This window comes from Orbicella faveolata, unplaced genomic scaffold (genome assembly GCF_042242905.1).
Source record: "Orbicella faveolata isolate gen_17 unplaced genomic scaffold, um_ofav_v1 contig_3, whole genome shotgun sequence".
NCBI lineage: Eukaryota > Metazoa > Cnidaria > Anthozoa > Scleractinia > Merulinidae > Orbicella > Orbicella faveolata.
Window position 1 is genome coordinate 13,745,001 of NW_028301558.1, and position 13,347 is coordinate 13,758,347.

At 39.4% G+C, this 13,347-nt stretch overlaps 3 protein-coding genes across 3 annotated transcripts; 1 reads left to right on the forward strand and 2 right to left on the reverse strand.

Moving 5' to 3' along the window:
• The first annotated feature begins 2,290 nt into the window (after nucleotides 1-2,290).
• On the forward strand, nucleotides 2,291-5,168 carry LOC110047618 (uncharacterized). Its single transcript, XM_020753367.2, has one exon. The coding sequence runs from the start codon at nucleotides 2,820-2,822 to the stop codon at nucleotides 4,404-4,406; it is 1,587 nt and encodes a 528-aa protein (XP_020609026.1). The 5' UTR covers nucleotides 2,291-2,819; the 3' UTR covers nucleotides 4,407-5,168.
• On the reverse strand, nucleotides 4,884-12,215 carry LOC110047621 (neurexin-4-like). Its single transcript, XM_089298573.1, has 2 exons — nucleotides 11,179-12,215; nucleotides 4,884-7,509 (listed from the first exon to the last, which is right to left on the reverse strand). Exons 1-2 carry the CDS (start codon nucleotides 11,498-11,500, stop codon nucleotides 6,932-6,934), a joined length of 900 nt encoding a protein of 299 aa, XP_089154699.1. The 5' UTR covers nucleotides 11,501-12,215; the 3' UTR covers nucleotides 4,884-6,931.
• LOC149106511 (uncharacterized protein KIAA1958 homolog) lies at nucleotides 9,114-10,997 on the reverse strand. Its single transcript, XM_089298569.1, has one exon. The coding sequence runs from the start codon at nucleotides 10,717-10,719 to the stop codon at nucleotides 9,364-9,366; it is 1,356 nt and encodes a 451-aa protein (XP_089154695.1). The 5' UTR covers nucleotides 10,720-10,997; the 3' UTR covers nucleotides 9,114-9,363.
• Nucleotides 12,216-13,347: the final 1,132 nt, after the last annotated feature.

Here is a 13,347-nt window from a genome sequence, read left to right on the forward strand (position 1 = left end):
CCAAAATTTTCCCCCAAATTTCGTAACGTCATTTTCCGCCAAAAATTCCAAAATCTTTAAAACTAAAAGCATAAGGTTTTGGAGAATGACGAGTTGTACAACAGTGTAAAGTTTCAGAAATTATTCTCACAGTGCACCTTTTGGCTTCCCATTCCCCACCGTGTCTTACTAGTTTAGTATTAAAGCAAAATAAAATGAAAACAAACCGATAATGAAACCTGAGTTACTCCAACTGTTTTGAATTTCATTAGAAAAATTTTGAAGCAAAAATACTTTTGATCATCGGTTCTCAAGAATCTGTTATTTATCTTTTATCGCCAACTTGTTAAAGGGCTTGCAGGATGGCATCCATCCATTCTTAGCCTGTTAATAACTGCGGGAGTCAGGAACGCTGACTTTTGTACTCGTTCCAGTTCCCCTAAAGTTTTGTTCTTTCTCTTGGGTCACGCAAATTATTATTACTATTTACCGGCTACTGCAAAGTATATCTTGCGATTGCATGTATTTTCCAAGGATTTCTAAAATTATATTTAATATCATGTTGTTATCCATAGCTTGTGATGAAACGTTGTCATTAGGCCTTTTTGACTCAAAGACTGGAGAAAGAATTGATCCAAGAACGAAAAAGCTTTTGCGAACTCCAACTGAATATACAGCAAGCAATGAAAGGAATTCCATGCACTTAAAGATTTTGATCAAAAATCACTGGGCTTGGCACTGCTCGCTACACACTGTCACGTACATTTGCTTTGACTAAGCTGTCGCTGAAGGAGTCGCTGTTATTAATTTGTTTATTTAGTCAAAAGTCCAGATTTGAATACTGTGCATGTTTTACAACATCAGACCTTTATCGACCAATTGATTTGAACATGGTCGAACCTGTTAAAATCACGCTTGAATGCTTTATTTGAAAACTCGGCAACATGAATACCTTTTTGTTGTCAATCTAATCTAAAATCTCGAAAAAATTAGAAGCGTGGTTAAGTAGAAATTCCGTTAAAACAAATATAAGTTCGTACTGATTTTCATGCGTAACATCACAATCGATTCACGCCCACTCAAATCTAAACTTATCACTCATCAAATGGTCCTTAATGAACAATCCAACACGTGTTAACGTTTTAACTCTCACGCCGGGCAATTGAAGAACAATTTTTTTATTTCCGAAGCATCAATCCGGGTAAGTATTAGCCAGGTTTTCTTTTTACCTGTGAGCACACATGATTTTCTATGGCTTTCAGGTCGTGGCCAGGAAAACCAAGATAAATGAGAAAAAATGGCCTTAACCATTTTTCACATTTTACACTCTCGTTTGTTTGCGTGTGTATGGCTTCACTTCACCACAATCTGAGTGTCTGCAACAGACAGTCTGGATCATATGGCTTCTAGCGGTAAGTACTCCGACGGACAAAAGAACTATTGTACTAATTATAACACGTTTCCGAGGTATTTTTTATCAATATGTGGCGTCCCAAGTCCAAAGGGATCAAGAGGCTTTAAAAAATGGATTCAGTTTAATTTTTTTCCTAACGGAGAACTTAACACGCTCTCGATAAGCAGGACATAACGAAGAAATGTGAAGGGACGAAAACTGAGAATATCGGCAACACCTTAACAAATTAAACTTTTAAGTTTAATTACTTTTAAAAAAGTAAGATTACTTTTTAAAACATGGAAAACTGAACGACAAAAGTGGTTTCAAAAAACAAAAGAACAGAGAGAAAACGAGACAAAAACAAACAGAACAACAATATTGAAAACGGATGAAGTAATGTTATCTAACAAAGACAAGGAAATCAAACAACATACAACGTTGAAAAACAAGCGCGAAAAAGTTAGAAGTATAGCATTTATAAAAATGTTCTAGAGAAAGACCCGTTCTCGAAAGAATATTTTCTAAGTGTTCTTTCTTTCGTGACAATATAATTTTTTTGTTCTTATCTTAATATCAGTTACAGTGTATTTCAAACTCCATTATGCACACTTTAAAAACGGAAATGACAATAATGCTATGCTTGTAGTGGCCCGCAGGAAACCATTTATATTCTAGACACGCAAACTAACCGAAGAAAACCTTTTTCAACCGCACCTAATATAATGTTTGTCAATATTGTTGATCAAACTTCTTAAAAGCTTGGAATTTCTTTGTTCAAGAAACTGGATCCCTCGTGTTTTGTGGAGATGTAAGTCGACTGTAAGTCGTTTCGTGAGAGGTACACTAGTTTTGATGAAAATAATCCATTCAAAAGAACCGCAATAAATTTAATAGTTGTCGATATTGAAAACTATTGGTCAAGAAACAAAAAGAATTTCATCACCGTGAAGAGGGCAGTCAAGCTTGAGCTTGCTTTTTGATGCAATATCTTTTCCAAAGCTGACTTAATTAAGCTTGTTTTTAAAAAACAGGTCTAAAAACTGTAAGACATTTTCAGAAGCTAAACAGTCCGATTAAGAAGTGTAAACAAAAATCGTGGGACACTTAAAGTCGATAAACGGTACGATAGCTCGTGATCACGATTTTTCAGTGGAGAGACTTGAAAAATCTCAGGGCAGACTGCAATATACATCAGTTTCAACGGCTTGACACGTCACCGGACGCGGTGTGGAACGCTTCCCGCAAGAATGATGTTTTGTGGACTAGTTTTACTGCATCAATATAGAACCAATTATGCGCCGTTGTTCGTCCGATTTAGAAACAGTTTAGCGACATTGTCTAAGCCTTTATGATCGCGAAACTTCACTGAGGGCAAAAATTGCCGTTTCCTCGTTTCGTTGGAGTTAAAAACGTTTCAGATCCGACTAGGAATCTAAAGAAAGCCATGAACAGCGAGCATTCTACTCGTACTGCCCGTCCAGATGGACCGCCAAGTCCGCAGGCAAGGCTTGAACTTCCGAATAGAAGAAATTCTGCTCATGAGGCATCGTTACGGAGGAGAAAGATTTTCTGGCTCTCAATACTATGCTGGCTAATGGTGTTATGCTTAACAGCCATCATTATAATAGCTGTTGTACACTTTCAAAGTTCTAACAACGAAATCGATCAGATAAGTGCCGGAGCGTTGATTGGATTTGGTGTGTTACTCATCTTCGTTGTTGTCTGGTTAATAATAATTTACCTCAAGTTCAACCGCTCCAGAGCGAGAGGAGACACACAGCAGTACAGACGGAGCAGAGAGGAATTTGTAGCTTTTGCGTCGTCGGAAATCTTTAATGGCAGAGGTGTTAGTTCAACAATCTCCACTGTTAATTCTACATCAAACTCTCGGTCAACCGAAGGTTCAGCCGAAAGAGACACGCAGCGATTTATCTATCGCCAACGATTTCACGACGACGAACGAAGACGTGTCGACCGCATCACAGAAGCGTCATTGCCATCGATTCCAAGCTCGTCGAGAATAATACGGGAACAGCATGAACGCGGCCCTGGTCTCGGGAGACCACAACTGCCACCGCATGTTCCCGAACGTCGTCGAACTGAACACGAACCTCCACGAGTTTTTGTGGACAATTCCAGTCGTGCTGCTCGACGACACTCTGCTCCACTACCTCCACCTTATCAACCTCCAATGAGTCCGCCATATAGGATATCCGAAAGTTTGCCAACGGGTACCCCACCACCTGCATACGACAGAGTGTGTGGTAGAAATCGCCGTCTCGAATCCACGACTTCCGAAGACAGTTGTCTAAATCCCCCTGCCTATCAATCTCGCCCACCTTCACCTTCACCTTCACCCGGTGCCTCCGCTGCAGTTCCTCAGGATAGAACCCCGCACCTAAACGTGCCTTCACATCGGTCAGGTGTAGGCCAACCGGGTTCCGGCCTCCCTCCCCAAGGAAGAGTTAGACGCTATGAGTTGTCCCCAAGCCAAATACAACAGCCTTCGCCTTTGTCTGTGTCTGGGGTGGTCCTAAGGGAACACATCACTCATCGTAACCTGCCAAGATCAAGACCAAGCTCAGCTACATATACTGGAGTCCAAACTCCAGTTCTTACTGCAACAGCAACCCGGTACACCCCGCCTTACTACAGATCGACTCCGGCACTTCGCTACCATACATCGTCGCACCTGCCGAGTTCAACAACACACTCTGCCTTTGTGCTTGCCCGAAATGATCCAGAAACCTCTGTACGCCCCGTTTCACCTACGTATTTGACCAGTCGATCATCTTTCTCCAGGCCTGTCTTGACTCTGGCTGGGCCGGAAAACTCGACTCGTCTCTCCCTCTCCTCTCTACATGTACCGAACCGTCCGCCGTCTCCTATTCAAGAAATTAGTGAAGACAATCACGAAGAAAGCGGCAGCAATAGAAAGGAGACACCGACAACTGCTCAAGATGATGCTCGCAGGGCAGGCGTGGTCCTGGTTTACTTGTCACAATCGCCGGATGAGGAAATAATTGTGTAAATGATTATTATGTAAATGAATCTTTATTGCCAAGCCTCCACCGTTTAAAAAGCTGAATTCGTAAAATGGAAAGTAATAAATTGACGGGCAAACCAGCTTCCTCCAGCTTCTCGCGACCATCACATTGTTCGATTTTAAAGAAATCAATCAAATCTTTAATGAATTAATTAAGCAAAGGAGAAGACTTAGAGGGGCAGAACTTTGAACAGCAAATTCAATTGAATTTTAGCTCAAATTAATAAGACTTTATTGGCCTGTCTGCTTGTGGAGAACTCATAGGAGCTACAATTCAGTCCTTATTAATGCTATTGTCAGACGAAAAATTCAGATATTGTGAATACAGACCAAAGCTATTTTTATTTAATAGTTTTCTTGCGCTAATAATGTTAGATTGTATTTTCGTTCTGGATCAAGAAATCTTGCTGCAACATTCCTGAGTCAGTAGGACTCTTTAAATTGCGTCCAACGCCAGACATGATTGGTAAATTTTTTTAATTTTTCATATTTATATGGGTTGCTCCCGTAAGTATAACAATTATACAGTCATTGACAAGCACCCTATTAATTTAAAGATAAAATATTTGTAGTAAAAATTATAGCAGATGAACTAAACGAAAAGAAAAAAAGAAAAATCAAATAACAAAATGCCTGTATAGATAAGGTTAGTAGTGAACCAGATTTAAATGTAGTGTGGTTTGATTAATTTTAACCACATACTGTACATAGTTCTAGGCTGGAATAAAATATATTTTGATATTCAAAGTTCCTATACGTTATAATTAAGTGTTACATGCAAATGTTAAGGAATCAGTAAAGCGCAAAAAGTGTTTAAGACGAAATCCTACAGGAAATCGAGTAATTTCAGTTTTTAGTAGACAAAACCCTTGTATCAGAATAATTGTAGGTATTTTACAGTCCTTTTTACCTTTTCTTAAAGTTTAAGATATAAATAGTTGCCTGATATATAACACCGGACAAACAATTGGAAAGGGAACTCGAGAAAATAAATTTCAAAGTTCAGAGAAATTACGCACAAACACAGGTAAAATTCCATCATCTGTTTCATTTCACCAGTACTTTCACGTGTTTCACATGAACTTCAAAATTTGTTTTCGACTTTTAGTGTTGTTAGAGATGATTGTTTTTGAGGAGATATTTAAAACAGTCGCACAGAAGTTTGCGAAACGGTGTAAATAATCTCAGTACAAAGTTTTTGTCCCTTCAGTTGTTACTCGAACTTCTGCAACATGTATCTAATCATAGGACAGATGAATCAAAAGTCATATTTATTGGAATGCATTTTTCATGCAAGCTGTTTTAAGTTTTTGTCTCGTCGATAGACACGAGGGATGCATGAATCTCCCCTGGCCGACCAAGCTTTACAAACAGTTTATTATACACCGTTTAAACTTTCATTCGATCCAGTGTTGGTCAAAAACGCGGTGGCCAGTTTCCACCAGAGCCGTTGATATACTTCAAAATACACACGTTTCGTTAACCTTACAAGCTAAATATCAGGGAAAGCATGGAATCAGGCGGGGTTATTCTTGCATCGATTCTATCGACGTTTACACACTAATTAAGAATATTTCCTATTAAGCTAACGTTATTTATAATCCATCAAATATTTTGGCTTGCTCGCGACTGATCTTAACGCTTCACATGACTGAATATGCCCTAGCTAAGCTAAGAATTATCTGAGTGATATAAGCCAGTTTTCAAACCTTCCCGCGAGTTGCGAAAAATGTGTGAAGGATACTAAACACAATGCCCCCCATTTGACTTTAAAATTATGCTCGGGTATTTGTCCTTGGACAGATCTGTTCCTCTAGGTTCTAAGCTTTCCCAAGCTTCGCTCTCGGGTCGGAAAAATGGTCGCTTCTCGGAACAGATCATGTCGGCGGACAAATATCCGAGCATATTTTCGGTCCGGATGGAGGCTATTGTTTACATATCTGGCTCTTATTGCGAATGGTTTAGGTATTGCTCGCTGATAACCCATGGATGACCTTTTATAAAAGATGCTCTTCTACCCTGAAATACAAAGTTTTTCCCCCAAAGAAAAACATTTTTTTCGAAACATGAACATTCAACATCTCTGAGCATTTGCAAAAGGTATTTTAAAACCATTTTGCTCTAATCGCTCCTTGATTTACGTTTAAATTAAGATATAGCAATATTTGAACATAGCAACGCCCATAACAACGGTTGTTTACAGTCCCTAAAGTGGTTACAAAATGGATTCAATTCAGTACATTTCAATTATACTTAACCACGTTTACATAAAAGCTTTAGAGATGAGTACCATGAGAATTTTTGCATCATGGTCCTGAACATTGCTTCCTCTGCCATGTTATGCGCCCGATGTTTGATTCGGGTGTTCAAAATGTGAAACATATACTTAACTCCTTAACTTCCATGACAAGTTTCCCAGTCTGTTAAGCCGCATAGATCTCACCGACTGCTACTGAAGAGAATTATGCTATGCCGTAGCACTTGAATTTTCCTAATGTGTGGTAACCGATTTACTGGTCTCCCCCAGTGTCCCCAAACCTCAGTTGTGTAACTGGAAGATGCGTCTTATTCGTGAGGAGACCGCTGTCTTCACGCCATGCAAGGTCATTTGTATCGCAGTTGCAAGCTGAATTGGATTTTGCGCATGTGTTGGACATGCCGCATGCGCAGATTTGTTGACTGCTTCCAGGCGAGGCTCCTCCCCAGTAGTTTGTCTTTAGGCCATCACGTGACACCCACCATCCGAATTTTTCGTTGTCGTAGTTAAAACTCGAGCCGTGGCACTCGTACTTGATAAACTGTTCACAGTGTGAGGAGACTCTGGTGAGACTTGCCAGCTGTGAAAGACTCGCTCCTGGGTAATGAATGTTACGCGTGTAACACCCTGGACCATCACATCCACTCACTAAATTTCTGGTCTCGCTATCGTGACTGATGACTGTCACGCCAACTCCATTCCTGTCACTCATGTCACATGTGACGTCAAATAAAGGAGGCAAGCCTCCGTCGCCGTCAGGATCAATGATATATGTACCATTTTGTGCAGTAGAATCAAGCTTCTTTAAGTCGCTACAAGACTTTGCTAACCCTGTTGAGGGAAAGGTTCATAGTCAAAGAACTGAGCTGGAATTACGAAGCTATAAAATTTTCCAAGCTGGAAACTCTTTTCAAAGCCCCGAAAAGTGACCTTTATAATGAATGCATCTCGTTGTTTCATCAGACTGGGTACGCAACTTAGACGTCATCACTTAACTTTGTATATTATTAATCATAATTATAAGGATGTGATGTAACTTAAATGCTTTTGGTTATCAGCAGACTCCATTTAATATGGGTTATTGACCAAGGGTGAGTTCAAGACATGCGTGTTATTGACCTAGCGTGATACATCTATTGGGCAAATATCGATGGAGAGTATTTTTTTTTTAATGTTAAGTTGGAAATACCGAGAGGCTTAATGAAGTCTTGGACTCACTTAAACCAAGGAGAGGTTCGGTATAGATCTGATTCAAAATCTCTTATCTATTTCTTAGCTTGCCTCAGCTCCTAGACGTTATCAAAATCCTTCTCACGTCTTATTTTCGCCCGGTTTCGCCACTGTTCGCGACTTCAATTCGTCAGCCATGTCGCACGCTAACAAGAATTCGACTTACGGCAATTAGTCTCCTCGTCCAATCGATACCACCATGTCTGTTGTACCGAGTATCATGTGCAACTTCTACGTAACTGCGGTTTTGAGCAAGATCTCAGTTCAATTTCCTTTTTTATAATGGTGAAGAATATAATTGACATTTAGCTGAAGGGACAGCTGAAAGGATTTCTTTGGAGCAAAACAAGACTGAAGTGAAAATTGAATATTTGATTAGTTATAACGACTTCCTGGTGTGACTCTTTCATGGTGTTTCTTTTGTGCTGCGCGCGAAATAAAAACAGCTCTTGCCTAAAGCTCTTTAATAGCGTAAATAGAATCACACTTTTATTCTAAAAATATTTTCCTTTGAACCTTAGAGTAAATATCGCTTTTAGCAACTCCAGATCAATTGTAGCTGATTAGAACATCCGTGCACATTACTTTATTCTACACATACAACGAAATAAATTGGAATTGCCTGATAGCTTCTGAGACTTTGTCTAGATTTCCTAGAACTCATTGATACCATTGTTAATATAATGAGGTATGACCATTAGCTCAGTCTTATTCAGGTCCACATTTTTTTGAAGCCTGTTAACACTAATCAAAAACGTCTTACAATGAGAGGATAATTTCCCGCGAAACCTGGTCATTAATTTTAATCAGTTCACCTGGCCCCACAAACCGTTCTTGTCAAATGGGATTAATCTCAAGTTTTAAAGCTTAACAGCGGGACGAAAGCTATATAGAAATCGCAACAACACTGGTTAGGTTAAACAAGATGTGATCGAGAAATTCGTGTATTATGATCAGTGTTTTTCAAGGGATCCGACAAACTGGTCGTTTTTGCATGATCTTTTCTTTCTTTCACTTAATTGTTTTTGCTCGGGCTTAATTATTCACGGACACAATTGTGACTGATAATTAACAATTATTCCATGAGACCGCGTTGGATATGAAGTGATTAATAACCAACGAGCGCGTAGCGCGAGTTGGTTATGATCACTTCATATCCAACAAGGTCGAATGGAATAATTGTTTTAGTATATTCTCAAATCGGGTTTTTGCCGCCGATTTTTATTTCAACAATTTTACAAAGCGGTGAAAAAAACATACAACTTCCGGTCACATGCGCGCCGTGATCACCTGATTATTACATCACTGAATGAGCTGAATGAAATTTGACAGCTTCACAAACGACAAACTGTGGTCAACTGTTAAACAAAATCAACCTTGAAATATTCAACCGTTCAAATGCAAGGGAAAAAGACCGCTTCGGAAGCTTTCAAGTGTTTAAATAGTGTTCAAAGTTCAGGAAGATTTTCCTGATTCTCCGCCTCCGTAGTAGTTGTGAACTTGGACATTGCAGTTGAAGAAAACCTGCGGAAAGCTTCTTCGCTCGCTTTGCCGAACCTCGGTGTTTACGAACTGATTTTGGACTAAAACTGTCCCTTCACTTTGAGGTTGCCGTTCTTGCTGGCCGTGGCATTGGTTTTCTTTCTCAGCTGCAGAGATACCAGTGCATGGGGAAGCTTCAGAGGCTCCGGCTGAGACAAAATCACTGAGAACGTGCGACATCTTCTTTTGCTGTTCTATGGATGGGCGATCATTGTACGATTCCACCGCCTGGTCTGATCTGTGTCCCGTAACAGACTTTATGTGTCTGGTTTCACAGTTATGGTCAGACAGAACTGTAACTGCTGTCGCCCTGAGGCAGTGGTTGGTTAGATGGGGCTCTATGCCAGCTCGCCTGCTCATATTTTTCAACATGTTGTCCAGCATGCTCGAGCCAACCGGCGAGTTGCAATACCAGATTTTGTCATCTGTTGGACTGAATTTCTGACTTTGGCCGTCTCTTGGTTTTTGGAAAAGAGCTTCGGAACTCGGGTTCAGGTGATGTAGGTAGTTTTTGATTGTTTTCACTGGGCACCTCTGAGAACCAGCAACGGCAAAGATCTTCGCGTCGGATTCATCCTCAGAGTCTCCAAGGCCGCCTTGATGATTTTTTGTGCTGCGCAGTGAACCAGGCTGTCGTCTGTTTAACTCAAAATACTCGACACCTCTAGGCGTTGTTCTTAGGGAGAGCATTCCAGGGTTCAACTGCCGCTGATTTTCTCTTCCTCGTCGTCCGAAGAAAAGGGTGAGATAAAACCATGCCGTTCTCTGCAGTTGGGCTGGATTTTGACTGTCGGCCGGCCCAAGTTCGCCGCTTTCAAAGAGCCTCTGGATTTGATCTTTTGACACTGCTTTCTTATGGACAACTCCAGCTATTTTACCCGTCTTTCTGAGATCCTTTACAAAGGCATCCAAAACTTTATTGGCTTCGGTAAACACAGCGTCGGAGATGATAGGAAAAGGCTTGTTGTTTGGTGGCGAGCGAAGAAAGCGATCTATGGCGGCTCGAATGGACTTCATGGATGTGTTTTTGTAATACCTCCCGTCTTTCTTCCTTGCGGAGGTGTAGAAACATTTAAGGCATTCATTTAGCTCCTCTTTGGACATGTCTTCAATTCGTTTCGAAAATTTTGTGGCAACAGGACTTGACAGCCATTCTGTAAATAACGAGGTAAGAATTTTTGTCGTTGTTACGAATAAATTATCAAAATATCGACAGTGAACGTAACAATTGTTGCTAGTTTTTGAGTAAAACTCCCACATACGTACCATTAAATATGTTCATGCCGAACTTTGTGGCTTTCTTCGTTTTTTCTGGGATAGCATTGTCTAATATCTCTTGAAGTTTAGAGGGAGACAGCTCCTGAAACCTGCCAGTATCGGCCATTATGGAGAGCTGAAGTTAAAAACTTCGTGCGGAAAATTTTTAAACTTGGCGCATTATTTTCCATATTAGGTAAAACTCCGACTAATGGCTCATAGTCGGAGTTTTTGAGCCAATTAGAGAGCTAGAAATGCAATAGTCGGAGCTGAGAATATACTAATTACCGATATTCCCTTGCCGATATAAGTGAGACTTCGTGGGAAAATTTCAAAAATAGACAGCCATCTTAAAGTATCTGAAGTGATAACCGTATCTCGCTTGCATGATCAGTCATGCCTACACACAACTGTAAAATATCATTAATTAGCTGGTATATAGACACCTTAGCAGTTATAGAGGTCTTTTACCTGGATATCCCGGGTATTTGGCCATTCCCATGTATGTAGATGATGCATCCTTCACAAAACAGGCCCTGCAACTGTGCTCTCTCACCTTAGTGTTCAAATCGCATTTCCTCGAGTCCCACCAGAAGTTGAAACTCATACATTCCGGATCGATAAGACACAGGTCAAGGCAGTCTGGATAGCGTTGAACGGATTTGGAGCTGTAAGTCGTGTTGACAAGAGCAAATCCACGTTGCGACCTCTCTTCACGACACAAGCCGCTATAAACAGCTGAAAATTCGAGCTGAAGACAGCAGAAAATTATAGAACTACGGATGAAATACATATGGGCATTAGCATTAATATATTATTACACTGCTTAGTGCTAGGAAATCCTTCGTCAGTGTTTTTTTTCCTTGCAATATTGGAACCGAACTATCGACACCTGTCTTGCTCAACGGTGATCATTTAGTAAACTTAGAGGAGTTGAAACGAAGCCGTGATGTGCCAGTTTGCATAGACTACCCAGTGTTCTGCATCCAACCAACACATGTGTTGCCAGGAACGCAACCTCTTAAAATTGTTTTGAAAACTGAAAACATGACGTTTTGCTAAGTTTAGAAATGAATCGGCTATGTATGAAATATTATTCTAATGTACAATTACTCTGGAACCTCGGGATAAAAATCGAAAAGATTCTTAATCAGACTCGTAAAAATACACGAAAATTTTTGGACAGTCGCATGCATAAATTACCAAAAACTTAATAAAGTTTAATTACGGCGAGAACCGCGTAAAGGCTAGAGGAAGTTATTCCAACAACAAAGACGAAACAAAAGCATCTAAAAATGCATTAGCTATAAAAAGTATATATTATAGGAAGAAGTTTTAATTTACTTGCGACGCGCTTGCCTTTCTTCATAGCAGACATAAAATAATAAGCGTGCAGTCGGGTAAGAGTCTCTACGCAATCTTGCAGACTTAATGTCCAGGTGTCTCGATACAGTTTTTCCTGGGCCATACTAAGCATTTTCAATCAGCCTTTTAACAGTCCTCCCTCAAGGCTTATTCGGATCGATATGAAAATTACAACAGTGGTTGGAATTGAATTTAAGTCTGGTATAATCTATTTCTTAAGGCAATGGCTATTACTACGGAAACGATAAACCAAAATAAAAAAAATTGCACGAGCCAGGTGTGATAAGACAAAGCCATATGCAGGAATAAAAAATTATGTATGTTTGATCCAGCCTTTGTTTGATCCCAAGTAAGTCGTCAAAACATTTCAAATTATCTAGATAGCAGCAGACATGTAAAGATTTTAAGGAAAACGACCACTTTTTTAAGTTTAAAAGACATGTTTCGACAGAACTTCTGTCATCTTCAGTTGAATGAATGATTACAAAGCAAGTTGAATAATAAGTAGGCAAAAATGCTAATTAAGACAAATAGTAACAACAGAACGTGAAAAGGTGTAAATTAAAAGGATAATTTTAGATTTACATGGTGTAATTGCTGATTGAGGCAAGGTAGTTTTTTTTGAATATGGATAGCCTCCTTTATCTTGAGTTGAAAGCTGGTAGTGGCGTGATCTAAAATATGAAGTCGCTCATTGTGTTCAATAGACTGCTTTCATATTTTAGATCACGCCACTACCAGCTTTCAACTCAAGATAAAGGAGGCTATCCATATTCAAAAAAAACTACCTTGCCTCAATCAGCAATTACACCATGTAAATCTAAAATTATCCTTTTAATTTACACCTTTTCACGTTCTGTTGTTACTATTTGTCTTAATTAGCATTTTTGCCTACTTATTATTCAACTTGCTTTGTAATCATTCATTCAACTGAAGATGACAGAAGTTCTGTCGAAACATGTCTTTTAAACTTAAAAAAGTGGTCGTTTTCCTTAAAATATTTCAAATTATACTTTTAGCATCATAATAGCAAATGAATCGACAGTCGAAAACTACTTTGCATTGAAGACACTGCTTCAAATAATAACAAAATACATCTTGAAGATATGTTTTGAAGCCACAAAAGTCTTGTTGGTTTTCTTTATCGTAATTCCAAGAACGAGACTTTTTTCTTAAGGTCACTCCCGTTCAGGTAATTTATTTCTGATTGAAAATACTTGATATGGTCCAGAAAATCTTATTGAGACACCTTACTTTTCCTTCTTTTTTGCATAA

Bases quoted from the DNA above. Each gene is read 5' to 3' on its own strand.
- LOC110047618 (XM_020753367.2), top strand. From the start codon at position 2,820: ATGAACAGCGAGCATTCTACTCGTACTGCCCGTCCAGATGGACCGCCA.
- LOC149106511 (XM_089298569.1), bottom strand. From the start codon at position 10,719: ATGGTACGTATGTGGGAGTTTTACTCAAAAACTAGCAACAATTGTTAC.
- LOC110047621 (XM_089298573.1), bottom strand. From the start codon at position 11,500: ATGTATTTCATCCGTAGTTCTATAATTTTCTGCTGTCTTCAGCTCGAA. The intron at 7,510-11,178 runs GTAAAAGACCTC...TTCCCTCAACAG, and splicing joins CAAATACCCGGGATATCCAG to GGTTAGCAAAGTCTTGTAGC.